Source organism: Candoia aspera, chromosome 1 (assembly GCF_035149785.1).
Source record: "Candoia aspera isolate rCanAsp1 chromosome 1, rCanAsp1.hap2, whole genome shotgun sequence".
NCBI classification, from domain to species: domain Eukaryota; kingdom Metazoa; phylum Chordata; class Lepidosauria; order Squamata; family Boidae; genus Candoia; species Candoia aspera.
Genome location: NC_086153.1, coordinates 306,640,475 through 306,655,814, shown reverse-complemented (window position 1 = coordinate 306,655,814; position 15,340 = coordinate 306,640,475). Strand labels below are relative to the sequence as shown.

The 15,340-nt window shown below is 37.9% G+C and overlaps 1 protein-coding gene across 1 annotated transcript in view; it reads right to left on the bottom strand.

Annotated features, from left to right (window-relative positions):
• Positions 1-15,340, bottom strand: part of UNC79 (unc-79 homolog, NALCN channel complex subunit) — a 142,632-nt gene that overhangs the window by 119,159 nt on the left and 8,133 nt on the right. The window contains exons 3-6 of the mRNA XM_063290266.1: positions 8,848-9,152; positions 7,140-7,310; positions 1,582-1,674; positions 502-557 (exon numbers count right to left, since the gene is read on the bottom strand). Of these exons, the coding sequence (XP_063146336.1) occupies positions 502-557; positions 1,582-1,674; positions 7,140-7,310; positions 8,848-9,152 (625 nt within the window). The remainder of the gene's footprint in view (positions 1-501; positions 558-1,581; positions 1,675-7,139; positions 7,311-8,847; positions 9,153-15,340) is intronic.

Here is a 15,340-nt window from a genome sequence, read left to right as displayed (position 1 = left end):
GAGGGAATGGATTGCTAAGAAACCCTACAGTACTTCAAGGGCTTGGTTTGCTGCAGTTTCACAAATACCACAACATAGCTGGTAATAAATTGATGGAGTTTCTGAAATCCACCAATACTGTGAGAACAAGCAAGTCCAAAGGGTCAGAAAGAACCATGGGAAAAAGCCCAGAGACAGAGAGTCAATGAGGGTAGGCAGAGGGAGAGGAGATGGAAGAGAAGCTTGCCCACATCATATATGGTTCTTCTAAAAGACTGAATCAGTGTTTCTCCTTCAGATTTCTATTCACCTGTGCTACTTTACCTAAAATCAGTGGAGAGCCTAAAACAGGAAAAAAATACATGCATAAATTTATGTCATTCTACAATGGATGTGTGCTCTGTAAACTTCAGGAAAGGAATCAGAAGTATAGTTTCCAAATGATTTAGTAATTCAAAGTTACCAAGCTATTAACCACTGTACAGTACTGTTTCCACAAAATATATTTGGTCCCAAACTTACTTTCCATACTTCTTGTTTGTGTTTCATAAGACATTCCAGTAACTGACAGTGATACACTGGGAAAGAAGAGACAAACAGAAGCAAATCCCTTGAAATGATAAATACTGTAATTATTGTTTAATTACTATCTTTCTGGCAATTCAAATAGATTGTGACATTCCGAAGGCCAATTTGGATAACCCCTATCCCGTACAACAAAAGCCCACAACCTGAATCTCCCAAAAGATCCCCAAAGACAACAAATGGAGCAGAGTACTTTTCAAGCAGGAGAACAAATCGAGCAGAACATTTCCAGTACATCCAAGCATTATTTTATCATAGCAGACCTCGCTGCTGTCTGAATCCTTTGCTGCTAACCATTGTAATGGCACTGCCTTCTTTTTATCAGTGGGCATATCTGTAATCAGCTACTTAATAGATAGAGATCAACTGGTGATTTTTTCCCTTTTCAATAGCATAGCCACATAATGGTGGGAGATTTTCATTTATTAAATTTTAGGTTCAGTTAAAGCAATAAAAGTCATATTTTTAATTTAAAAAGACACCATACACAGTAACTGAATAGACACCCTTATGAACCATTTACCATAACTAATGAGATCATTCTTCTGTCTCTTTTTACCTGTAATCAATTTATTAAACTGAAGGAGGCATAATTTATCTTTTTCTAGGGAGGCATTATCATTAAGAACTTCATCAAATGCAAAATATGAAGCAATCAACACCTTTTAATCTAAATTTAATATGAACTTCAGAGTTGTTATCAATTATCACTACAGCAATTGTGATTTTTTAAAAAACTGTCCCATTTCCTGGTGTTAACACAGAATTTATGGTTCTGTTTCCAGCTCTTTAACACTGGGATCCAAATGTACCTTTGCATCATCGTGAAATTAATTAGCACCAGAATAGCTACTTCAGACACCAGGCTCAGACATGTTAAAAGAGTTATTTTCAATTCCTTTTCAAAATAAGAACACGGTGAGAAGGATTAAAAGCACCACAAGCAGCAATTCATGTAGTCCGAGCTTTCAAGTAGTTCTCTTAGTACAAGAAATAGCCATTAAAGCTAGTACATACCAGGATTGGATGTATACTGCATCGCAATCATTAGCATTGAAGATGCAGAAAGATTAACATGAGCAGGTACCCCTTCTCTTCTTGAAGAGCCCACTTCAACGAAAACAGAGAAAATATTAGCAGCTAGCAATATAAATTGTCTCATTACTATTACAAGTGGTTCATTCAAATATGGAATTAACAGCTCATCCTGTAAGATCTTTCTCTGTTCTTCCTCTATTATTCAAATAGTCTTTGTTTATTTATGCATCTGATTTCTCCCATTTTATTGTAGCATACTGAGAGCCAGTTTGATGTAGTGATTAAAGCACCAGGCTAGAAAGCAGGAGACTGTGAATTCTACAGTAGTCCCGCCTTAGGCACAAAGCCAGCTGGATGACCTTGGGCCAGTCACTCTCTGTCAGCCCTATGAAGGAGGCCATAGCAAACCACTTCTGAAAAACCTTGCCAAGAAAACTGCAGGGACTTGTCCGGCCAGTCTCTGAGAATTAGACACAACTGAACAGATTAAAACAAAAGATGTACCATACAGAAGGCCTTCCTACACTGCTGAATTAGTGCTAGCCACTCATCCTTGAGTTGGCAGAAAACTATGCTAGCATGAAATGTATTGTCCCCAGTTGCAATCCTTACCCTGCCTGTTTCAGGTTGCTGCCATCACCTGACTTCTCTCCAGGCTGACAAACCTAATAGATTTTATACAACTGCCCTTAAAGAGCATCTGAGTAAAAGGACAATCAGTACAACTAAGGACAACTTAAGTCTGTCTCTCATGGGATGAAGGTAAAATGAAGGCAAAATCATGAGGACACAACAGAAAAAATCCTGCCAGGACATGTCTGTGCTATGATTAGGCACAGGTGAGAAAAGGCCAACACTGAACCAAGAGAGTCTTCTTCAGGCCTGCATGGCAGCCTAAGATTATTCTCAAACTGCTACTAAAATAATAGTTCAACTCAAGAAGTTTTCATTCTCACAGCTGGCTGGGTACAGCAACGTCACCTTGCCATTGATACACCTTTTCCATGTTTCTGATCCTCATTCTCAGCAATATTCAGACTTTGCTTGCTTAGTTAAGTTAAATCACAGATAGACAAGAACCACTCTACAATAAGCCACAATTGACTATGTGGTTCAGGTATATCAGAATGGGTAGCAGATCAACTTACTCATCCTGTTTGTTCTATATGAACTGGCCTTAGATTCTCAGTTAAACAGAATTAACCATAGTTACAGTAACTACTGCATATACCTGCATTGACATGGCTTACAGTCTTTGCCTGCTTTTCCTAATTCTCCACTTAATCCATGCTTTTAATTAATCTTTTCTTCTCTTTGTATCCATTGCATGGACTTCCTTGAAATCAAGCCTGGGAGTGTGCCAATTTGCTTCCAAAGTTGGAATTGGGGGTGAAAGCTGTTGATCTATGGTCAGTTCTGCTGGAATATACTTGGTTTCATGAATGAGATTTGCTCTATAACTTAATAGAGCTAGAAATGGATTTTCTTGGGCTAAACATCACTTCGCAGTTTCTGTTTCCCCACTGTCTTGTTCACATTGATTGCAATATGTCTTTTGTTTTTTCTGAACACAGTGCAATGCTTTTTTCTTGTAAACGATGGTGCATTATCTGCTGTGAGTTCATACGGCATCTCCATCTAGCTATTAAGTTTTTAAAGAAGTTAATGGCCATAGAACTTCTAAGTCACACTGAGTGCAAGTAATAGCCATTTTGAAAAAAGTTTAATATGACTAGAAATGTGGGTATACACTGAAGAAGCTGATCAGAAAAAGTTTTTGAGGCACACATTACGGTTTCATAAATCCTCACTTCTAAATATTTAATTAAGCCTGGATCCTTAACTAAGGAACCAATGGTCTGTCTATAGTGGGTAGGGTTCAAATATGTATAGGTACTTGAGAACTGTTCATGTATCCATCCTTTTGCAAGAGAGTCTTTCTGAAATTAGGCACACCACTTTTTGAATCCATTAATATTTTGGAAAAATAGGCTGCTTTATCTTCATGATCATGAACCCCGCAGAGTCCCTCCTGTTGGGGGGGGGAGATGGGCAGTGATAAAAGTCTAATAAATAAATAAAAATCTTAAAGTAATACTCTACCAATTCCATAGTTGCTAGTATCACAATATCCCAGTTGCCATTACAGAATGACAGCAATGGAATTAGAGGTCTTTACAAAAAATATTTTTACTTTCTTTGAATCTGGACTCACTTTGTCTTAATCAAGCAATGAAAATATTTGAGTCATTTTTCTTGGTTAGTGAGTATGGGTACCAGCTGGATAGTTCAATAATCATGTCAATAAAAATAATAAAGGTGGGATATGGTGGGATATGGATGGATGGATGGATGGATGGATGGATGGATGGATGGATGGATGGATGGATAGATAGATAGATAGATAGATAGATAGATAGATAGATAGATAGATAGATAGATAGATATCCCCAATTGAAGCACCCCTTCTAATTCTGCCTTTACTCTGGGGAATAGTGGAACTGTTACCATTCTGACTGTATGGACTGCACAGGGAATAGCTCTTCCCTTAAACTTTATGTTTGCTAGAGGAATCTTCAAGGTTCTCATTTCTTTTCATGTCTCTGTGGAGGGTTCTTCCACATAGTGCACTACATTTACTGTGGCAAATTCCTCCTGCTGCAGAAGCAGATAGACTTTAAACTCATTTTTCCTGCCTCTACTATATACAAATTAAACTTGATTTCTGATGGCTTGGATGTCCATGTACTTTTCTTAAAAACAGTACAGAAATATTTTGCAATTGCTTTCTTCCAGCCTGATTTCCTCATCTATCCAATAGATCTGGTATTTCCTAGTCTCCCATCTAAGTGCTAGCCAGATTCCATTTTGCTTAGCTTTCTAAGATCAGACACGATTGGGTCTGGCTATAAAATATCTCACGCAGTTTAAATCTTGTTGCCAGGACCTGCAAGAAGTTCTGGTCTTGTTTTGAATACTTTGCTGTTCTGGTCAAAAATAAATGGCTTCCCCTCTTTAAATGTCCATTACTTTAATGATGAATTTAACAATATACCTGTATAAGGCCATGGTGCTAAATTTGCTTCTTCCATACAGGAACACAGCTCTAACTCTCTTTCAGGAATTTAACTCAAAATTAGATTCTAAAATGCTTTTAATACTTTAAAAACTGGAGATTTTTCTTTGCTTAGCTAGGAAAAAGATGCACATGTCTTTTTGATTATGACAATGAGGGATCCATACCATGATAATGAAAAACAACAAATAGGAGAAAAATACTCACAAATGTTCCAGTCATTCCTTTAAAAGGTCAAAGGCACATTTCAGCTTTTAGATATCGCAATGTACACATATCTAATATCATGGGAAAGCTGATTTCTGAAACATTGATATTTTCAGCATTTTAAAATGTGATACTGTACATTCTAACAATGGTGTGCTACTACTCCATCTGAACTGTACAGTGTTGTGCCAACAAATAGATGGATGTAACCAAAAATAAATGGCAGCAATAAACAGATAATCATTTTTAAATAGATTCTGTACTTTTTAGAAGTACAGATACAATTAAAGATACATGTTTTGGCCATAGTGGCTGAGGAGAACGTGAAGTTGGAAAAGGCTGCAACAGGGTGTAGTAATCTTGCTTTTGTTTTTTTCTATTTTGTTGTGTCTTTTTAAGGAACCACAAGCAGGGGACTGGATATTGTGTTTATTCATTAGAAGCTATCAAAGCGAATGCATTAATACATATTGCTCCAGTGAGGTCTGAAAGCTCCAGAGGAAACATTATCTATTTACAGCTTCCTATATCTGTCCAGTCAAACATGGGTCTAAGTTTATTCAACTATTCCCATAGCTTATGGCAGTGTTTCTCAACTTTGGCAACTGCTGGCTGGGGAATTCTGGGAGTTGAAGCCCACACATCTTCAAGGTGCCAAGGCTGAGAAATACTGATTTATTGGATGCAGCTTTAAGTGCCTTTATTTAGCACAACCATTAATTATCATTGTTGTTCTAGCACAGCCTTCCCCAACTTGGTTCCCAGCTGGTATGCTGGGACTAGAAGATATATGGAGGACACCAGTTCAGGGAAGGCTGTTCCAGTAGCTAAGACAGCCACTTACATGTCACCAACAGGTTTGCTAATGTACATTTAGAAATAAACATTATTGGCCTAAAAAGATGACACCATTTCTCATACTGAGGAACATCCGTATGCCTCCTAAGTCTGCCATGCTGATGCAAAATGTTGATGGGCAACTTCAAAGCCTGAGCTTTCTCTTCTTCCATTGTTTTCTCTTTAAACCAGACTGGAATTAGATAGCCTTTCAGTAAAGAGTTCCAACCTCTGACAACCCTTTAGATAGAAGATCCTTCTCAGGAAAAATAGGATACCCGTCCACCATACTAGCAATACAAATGTTATAGCTTTCTCTTTATCAGCTTCATTCTTGATATTCCAACACAGTTTTAAAGTCTGTTTATTTCCACAGCAACCTGTATATGGACCTTCACATAACAAAAGAATTACAATTTTCATCCAAATGACGATAAGCAGAAAGAACAAAGGGGAAGTGGATAGTTTAGGTCAAGAGTAGACAAATTTTGAGGCACACCATCTTCCCAGCCTTTCAGAGCGCCACAGGCCAATTATTTCAGATGTTTTTCCTTGAGGGAGGGGTTGCTAAAGGTTTTGATGGGGGTGGGAGGTTCTGGAAGATCCCCCACTCCCCTTAGAACCCACAGAAACCTAAAAGCTACATGATTTGGGGGATGCAAATGTGGCTCAGAGATTGCAGATTGCTTATTCTGGTGAATAAGAAACAAGCAATAGAAAATCTAAGGTTTAAGGAGGGGATATTTAAAAAGAGAAATAGATTGCCCTTCAGTGGTGTTCTGATATGAGCTCTGGATGAAATATACATTAAAAAAGAAGGTGCAATTAATACATTATTGCCATATTAGGGCATACTTCCAAACAAACACTGGGTTGCAGTCATGCTGTATCTTCCAATATTAACGAGGACTCTGGGAATACAACAACTTTGATTTACTGCATGCCACCTTATTTTTTTTAATTAAAAGTCTTTTTAGAAAGTTAAATGGAAAAGTATCCATTGGGCGTCAAAGAAGCTGTCTGCTGCAATCACACTGGGGACCCCATTCCTAAAGTATTAACATGAAACTTGTCTTACAGAAACCTGGCCTGAAAACTGTTAACCTCAAGAACAAATCTCTCAGAGATCTGTACAGTAAGATTTATTAAGAAGAAGGTTGAAGTGACAACACCAAAATTTTGCCTAAACAGGATTGTGGAAAACTTATTTTTCTGTTTGCCTAGAGTCATCCATCTATGGACCTTAATTCTTAAAAGCAAAAGCTGGAAGCTAAGAAGCACAAGAAATATTTTTGTATCCTTAGGCTGATTCATCACATGCATTCATGGCTCACTAGAAATTCCAAAAATCAGACCTCCGAAGCAGAAGAATTTGCCATTCTCCTTCACAAGTGAAGCATTAGCCAGATTTACTTACATATTGCCATGGGCAAGAATGATGTGCTGAGATACTCTATGATATCTTTGTGCAGAAACGGTGGGAATGTAGCTAAAGTAGAGATCATTGTATACGGTAAAGTACTCAAGATGTCATCATTGAGAAAAGGTAGCAAACATGTGGTTGTATAAAAAATGGACTGTCCGAGATCTGTCAGAGGCACAAAGAACAAACAATATGAATACACAATTGCAATCATAGTGTGAAAGGGCATTCCATATTTTATGTCCTTATGAGGTAATCATGCTCAGCAGTGGAAGAGGTAAATGGCTGAAATGGGAAGGGAGATGGTGAAAAGAAACCTAGAGCTGAAACATTACATTCAATATAATGTCCACTCTGCCTGGTCTGTCATTACTTACCAGGAAGAAGAAATTTGAGGCCCTTCAACCTTTCTGACCACCCATGGAGCACCCTCTAACCACAACTGTAGAAGGTAGGTGGCAAGTATAGTTTATGCCCTAAAATAACCTCAAGTGTTTTAAAACCAAAAATAACCCCCTTCCCAAAGACCAGGAAAAGTCCTTAAAACTCTGTGTCTGTCCACTTTGCATCATCACCCCATCACTATTGTCCTTGCCCTTTCAAAAGCTGATAAGAACAACTCCATCCAGAAGACCCTGGGCTGTCTTTAAAAGCTGATGATGGGATCTGGCTATGCTATGAGGAACAGCTGGTGCTGGTACTTAGGGATATTTCCTACTAGCTCTTTTGATAACACTTTATGCCAGATTGCAGGTCACAATATTAACCTGGAAAGGGACAAGTACAAATTAAGAAAATAAAACATGGCTGCAGCAGCCTTGCCCAAAACAGAAAAAAGAAAACCAGCTTTCTATCCTCTTGAGCAACAATCCAAGTGCCCATTGCTAGGCCCAAATCTTCTGAAACTAGTAGCAATTCTACACACCAGGAGTATCTATGATTGACTTTAATCACTGAATCAATCCAATTGAAATCAGTAGAGCATGAAACTATCTAGTGTTGACTATCACACAGCCATATTTTACAGTAATACACACACTTTTCACATAAAAGAAATAATGGCAAAAATACATGGAAAAGAGCACTGGATGCTTCGAAGTTTGCAAATATCGCTATATATACATGGATTAATATTTTGCGTCCATGTGTGTGTTTGTTCATTTCAGTCTGCTTATTTTTTATTCCAGATGCAGCCTCCAGCTAACTTTTTTTCTTTCTTTGGCAATCTACTGAGCGTCCTCAAACTATTATTACCAAAAATCAGTTACATAATTTCTTACCATATTAAGAAATTCATGTAAAACCCAAAACAAGCTTAACATAGCTTATAAAAAAGAAACCCCCAGAAACCAACTCTGCATTTCATATATACAGTAGTGTGTGTGTGTGTGTGTGTACATATACACACACACAGACATACACACAGACACAGACACACATTCATATCAGTGCCAATTAAAATGATGTCTTAAGTTTTTCATATTAATATAAGTCAGCCTTCCCTTTCCTTGGTGCCCCCCAGACTTGCTAGTTACAAAAGTTCCATAACAATAGATATTATGGTTAATAAGCTGTTAGCTGAGAAGATGGGCATTGTAGTCCAAATACATCTGAAGACATCTGAATTGGGGTTATTCTGATATATGTCTATTGCAGAAATAATCCTTATGTATCATGCTGACTATAAGAAGAATTCACTCACCATGTTGACCATGTTGTAGCAAAGGAACTAGATCCAGCAGAGTCACCAATGTCACGTATAGTCCTTGATAGTCCAATGATGGGTAGTCAGATAACTGAGCATCCCGACTTTGCTGGCCGCGTTCAGTGGGAGCATCTCGCAGGACGCTGTAAAGGAGGGAGCGAGTAACAGTAGGGTTGATGGAACTGACCTGTGGTCTTAGAGATGGGGTGAGTGGGAATGGCACAGGAAAAAGACACATGGTCATGGGCACTGTCAAATTGGAGGCATCTTGATTCTCCTTCTTCCCTGTGCGGGACAAAATGCTGTTGGGGGGACAAAGAAAAAAAAGAGACAACAAAGACACAAAGAACAGCACATTACATTGAAATGACACTATAAAACAAATAATAAAACTCCAGATACATCCCACATGAGATGCAGTCTCTACCAATACTAATGCATCTTGAAAAATCTAGCAACCATTTACTTCCACACTTAGGAGAAATACAGTTGAAAAATTGCTACATGTGGGGAAATTTCCATTGCATCTCATGTGTTATCTGGTTCATAAGGAGCAAAAATATAAAAATGCATGTTTCAGTGGCACACCCATGTTTTACAGTTCTGCAAAATTGGATGCAATTTGTTATGGAAAACAAAAAGTACAGTAACACCATATCAGTCATTTGAATTGTTGACCTTTTATCAAATAAATATTGAGATAACATTTTGAACATCTTGATTGGAAAACCAAAGATAAAATACTTGCAAAAGATAGGTGTGACACTTGCAGAAACATGTTTTAGCAAAAAATAAACATGTGTGTTTGTTAAGAGAACCTTAAAAATCACATGTTTATTGCATTAAAATAATGTCTGTATGTAATACATGATACTGTTTCATGACAGTCTTTCAGTATCATCTGAGATAATGAGATTTCAACAGGCACATGGATTTAGAAATAATATATATTTCTAAAATGTTAGCTAAACTACATTTGGAAAGCTTTAAAATAATATATAGTTGATGGGCTGCAGCATATGTTTGTGAGCTAATGAGAATGGTAATTTGGGTCTGCTTTTAACTGGGGGAGGGGGAGGAAACATAATGCTCTTCTATTGTGTGGTTACTTTTGAACCCTAAGGACTAAGCAAGCATTAGCTATTATATAACTGCATAGCAGAAAAAGTGTAATCATATGTTGCTTTGCTACTTACATTATTTACTGAACTTACTTACAGACTAAAGGAGAAATAATTTAGAATAAAGGAAAAGCTTAATGGGAATCAAACTGAAGGCAACAAATCAGACTGTTATGCCTTCTGAATATCCCTGTAAACAAATTATGCTAATTTTTTGAAATAACTGTTTAAAAATTGCTGCTAAGTGAACAAACTTAAAGGACATAATCTAGCTAAGTATAGCATTTTATAATCTGTGGCTTGCAGTCAGAGTAACAATCAGAAGCTAGTCGAACTGCACTCACTGGAACCTGTTCCCAATAAGTGAGTTGAGGGCTACAGTCTTAAGCATACCGTGGTGCCTACTGAAATCAGAAAAGCTAAAGACACTCAACTTTCTTAGGTTGATAAATGCTTTTCTACTTTATTACAGAATGAGTTTGTATTAGAGAATTAAGTTATAAAAAGTATGTTTACATTATACCAAACTATATATCCATTAGTCTGTGTGTGATGAAAGAGAAACTGTTTGAAAAATCACTTATCATTGTGACTATGGTTAATATCCTACATACTACAGAAATTAACTTTCCACTGATCCTTATTAAGAAGAATGTTGAATAAGATCTTAGTATTTTTAAAGGTCCTTCTTTTATTAGACCCCCTGATCTGATTACTAAGAAGCCAAAGATCCCAATGATATCTCCTAAGATAGCACTGGGAAAGTTACAGCTCTAGTTACAGACAGCATATTATGGTGCTGCAGTTTATAAATGTACAAGTATTTCTCAAATGTGCCTTTTTTTTTTTCCACCCAGTGTATAACGCATCTTCCCCCAGTCTGGTGCCCTCAAGCTTAGGTAGCATCACAATACCCAGAATTCTCAGCTTGTCCTGCTGAGAATTCTGGGCCCATGGTCCCAACACCATTGGAGGGCACCAAGCTGAGGGGAGCTGCTCTGGAGAATGGACCAACCCCCAAAGTCATAACGTGCATAGCTGGAGAATATGGCAGACCACACTAACATATTCAAATTCTAAAATATTTATTGTGCCTTGTATAGTGTTCACATTAATTGGTTTCTAGTTAACAGTTATCCAGTTTTCATGAAAGTATTAATAAAATCAAATCAATAAATTACCTAAATAAATGCAATAAATCAATAAATTTCCATAATAGCAACGCTGACTGTAATAAACAGAAATGTAGAAACAAAAGACGCTGCCTTCTGTTACCATCAGACCAGTAGCCTGTCTACCTCAATTGACACAGAAGCTCGGGGGAGGGAGGGGTATTTATTTATTTAATTGGTCACTTGTGCTGTACTTTTCCACTTGCTTTCTCACTAGTTTTCATTCTGTCCCTCAGCAATGCCTTTGGTTTATTTTGCAGCAATGACATATTCTGCTTTAGTTTTCAGACGTATTGTGCACTCAGTGCCAATTTTTGACTCAAGGTTGTCTTCTTCAGTATGGATCTGATGTGCCAAGGGACTACATATCCCATCATGCAGTAATCCACCCTCAGCCAGTCTGCTTTCCTACAAGTGTAATGAATTTGTTATTGAAATGTCTCAGTAGTAAAAGACCAAGGAACTATGTTTTGGCTTGTTTCACAATTCTTCTTCTCAGGCATCTAAGAACAGGAGAACATAAAGCTCAGGTCAAAAGCTTCTCTTGGCCCACACTCTGTTTCCACAACAACTAATCTGGTGCCCAAGAAAAGTTCCATTAGCAAAATATGAGGGCAATATCATCCTTTCATTCATGTTCCCTAACAAAAAGATATTCAGAGGCATATGAAGTCTGTGCTAATATAAAGCCATCCTGACCAATAAGCACTGATATCCTTCACAAAACTATCTTGTTTCCCTTTACATCTGTGTTTACGAACACAGTAATTTGTATGATAAAGGGAGCAAACTGAGCTTGGTTGTTTGCTTGCAGATGTTTCATTACCTGACTGGGTAACATCATCAGTGCTCATCTGAGAGCACCAAGGACTCCACAGTTCAACCCTGAGCTACATACATTTTCTTCTATTGAAAGGGAGCAAACTATGGAGTCAAGAAAGCAGGAAATGGCCCCTAATAGCAGAGAACAATCTCGCCCTTGAAGAAAAAAGGGGAGGGAAAAACCAAAGCTTCTTTCCTTATTATTTGCCCTTCCACTAATGTTGACAGCAACAGTTCTAGTGGATTTGCAAGACACTCTCTGGCCTTTGCTTGTTGCAAATAAATGTGATCATTTATTTATTTATTTATCTATTTATCTATCTATCTGTCATATTTATTTACTGCCCAGTCATACATGAGATGGGGGGTAAATAAATATGACTAATTAATTAATTAATTAATTAAGAACAAATGCCCTCTATAGACGGAAGGAGCCTTTCTGTTTGTGGACAGCCAAAACCACAAGAAACCCTGCTTCTTCACCGTCCTCTGTTCTTTTTCAGAACCATATTTTCCTTTATATGAATATTTATGCAGGGTTAACCATAATCCATGAAATTGCAAAGGATAAATTGATTACAGGGTATTCACAGTGCAGACTAGTTTCCATTCTGTTGAAACCTAAGCTACCTTTGCACAATTAAAAAGGTTCCCTCCATTCACAGAAGGACAGGGATCCAATGGAGCCTTTGCTGGTATAAGTGGAAGAGGCACATTTCAGTGGCCTTTCCTCCTTCTGCTATTCCTCACAGACCAACTTCCACAAGTAAAACAGCTTTTTAATGGGAATTGGGGAGGGGCATCCTTAGATACTGGTACATGATTAAGAAAGTTTAAGGGAAAAATTCAGTTTCATGTTTCCCAAAAAATAACCAATTAATTGTGAATAAGGGTTTTTTTTTAATATGGACATCTTGAGCCTACAATCACCAAATGTGTTGGGACTGCTACTCCCATGCCAGGTGAGAACTCTCAAAACATCTGGAGGATGTCAACTTGGGGACTGCTGCTTTAACAGTTGCATGTAAGACAATTCTACATAAATGATAGCTGCATAAATGAGGCAACAATTGTTGTTCCCCATCAAGGCATCCCAGACCTAGGGAAAGTTTCAATCATTGATTGCCACCTGTCATTAGGATTTCCAAAACAATGGTTAGCCTTGTTCTTCCACTATTCTAACTCCTGATGGTACAGATTTATATCTCCTTATCCAAAAGAGTGTTGCACTGCATGTTGGGATTTGTCACATACTTGGTTTCACATTTCCATGAATGACTGTTACATAAGTATTGCTTCACAATGCATGGGAATGTGTATAAGGTACTTCTTTTCAAATGATCAAATTAGCGGTGTTGTTTGCAAACTCATGTAGTTGTTTTAGAAGATGGCCCTGGCTGTTTCTGCATGCTGCAGATACAAATATACTATTTCTCTGGGACTGCCAGGAAAGCAAAGGTGCTGTGTGTGTACATGCATGCAGAGACAGCCAGGAGCAGATTCCGAGGCAGCCATCTGAACCTTGCAAGTCACAGCTGCTACAACAACTCAAAAAGAGGTGCTTTGTATCCGCTCTTGTACATTGCAAAGCATCTTTTTAAAGACTTTGCACAGCCCTAATGCAACCACTCTAATCTAAAAGAGAGACTCAAAATTTCAGCCATAAGAGACATGTCAGTGTAGAATCTGTACACAATTCTGCCCTTCCAGAGATGATCCTACTGGAAGTAGTTCCAAAGTGTTCAGTAGGATCATAATATGGAGAGGGCAGAAAAAGAGGATAGGGCCTTTGCATATTTAATGGCACCTGTGTAAGAGAATTTTCAGTGAGAACAGTTTCTTTCACTTCTGCGTAACAATAATTCTTCTAGCCTATTTTATAGGCTGCCCTTCTGTATATGAGCATCCTAAAGACTGTGAAAGTAAAAAGCTCTAAGTCACTGCCACCATTTCAAAATCCATTCCTGAAGTTGAAGTTACATTCACCAACTCTTTCCTACACACTGCTATTTTTAAAAACTTGTGTTTGCAGAAGCTTTTAGAAGGTTATTTGGATCCTGGCTTATTTGTGAGTAACAGAAAAGAAATCTACTAGCAAGGAGTTGCTTATCTATATGAGGTGATTTATTATATATTTATAATCATTGTTGAAGTTTGGGGTAAAACATGTTGGAAATGAGCAATGCATGAAAATTAAATTCATGCTTAATGCAAAGAAATGCTTTTGGCCCAAAACTTAAGGAGGAGCTCAATGAATCAATGTATTATGCACTATGCATGGTGGTTGTTTTATGTGATGTTTTGTTTGTCAAAAAATTCAATGCAATTTCTTTCCATTTTCCCATCCTTCCAACTAAAACCAGCATAGCACAATTCCCCTCCCCAAATTTGACACTCCCTCAAGAGGTCTGTAAATCAAAGAATCATGTTTTATCGCTAGGGTGACTAAAAAGAAAGCCAATTGAGGTACAAATTGTAATGCAACCCAAATCATCCTTAATGAAAGCCAAAAAAATGTATTGGTTCCATTCAACCTTCATTTATAAATTAATTGATTAGACTCTGGCAAAACAGTTTGATTTTTCAGTGTGCCACTTTATGTGTGAAATAATTGTTATAGTGATGTCTTCACTGCAAAGAGAATCTAGACCAGGAATGCGGATCCAATTGCAATTCAGATATAGCTGGGCTCCAGCTTTTGGACTCCATTGGTCTGGGATGATGGAACTTAAAGATCAAGAACATCTGGAGGACCACAGCTTTCTCACTTCTAAACTAGATCTTCTGAATTAACTAAAATTATTCTAAACATGTTGTAGAGAATACTGAAGATGACCTCGATGGAGATACTGTACGCAGAAGCCTTTGCCTAGGCAACAGCTCCTGCATATCTCTGTCAAGGCAATCTTCCATAATCTCTACACATGTCCACAACACATAGGATTCTGCTGCATACTTGCAGAGGCTAGCAGCCAAATAAGGGCACAGTGAAACAAATTGTGTGTGTGTGTGTGTGTGTAAAAATTATCTTCTCACCCTTATGGATGGTATGTGTCTTCCTCAATCTCAGGTCCTCTACCAGAGGCCTGGGAGTTTGAGGGTTCTGCGCAGTATCTTAGCTATTCCTAGCACTGCACTCTTCTGGACAGAGAACGCTGATGTTATTCCTGGGATCTGTTGAAGCCACTCTCCCAGCTTAGAAGTCACAGAACTTATTTTGCTGGATAGAGAGTTCTCTAAAGTCACCTACTCTATTATGATGTTGGAACAGGTAAATACTAGGAGTTCAAATGCCCCCCAAATTCAATCAGAAGATTTACAATATTCAGAGGCCGGTCATCCCCACTTCACTAGGAAAAGGGAAGAGGGAATAAT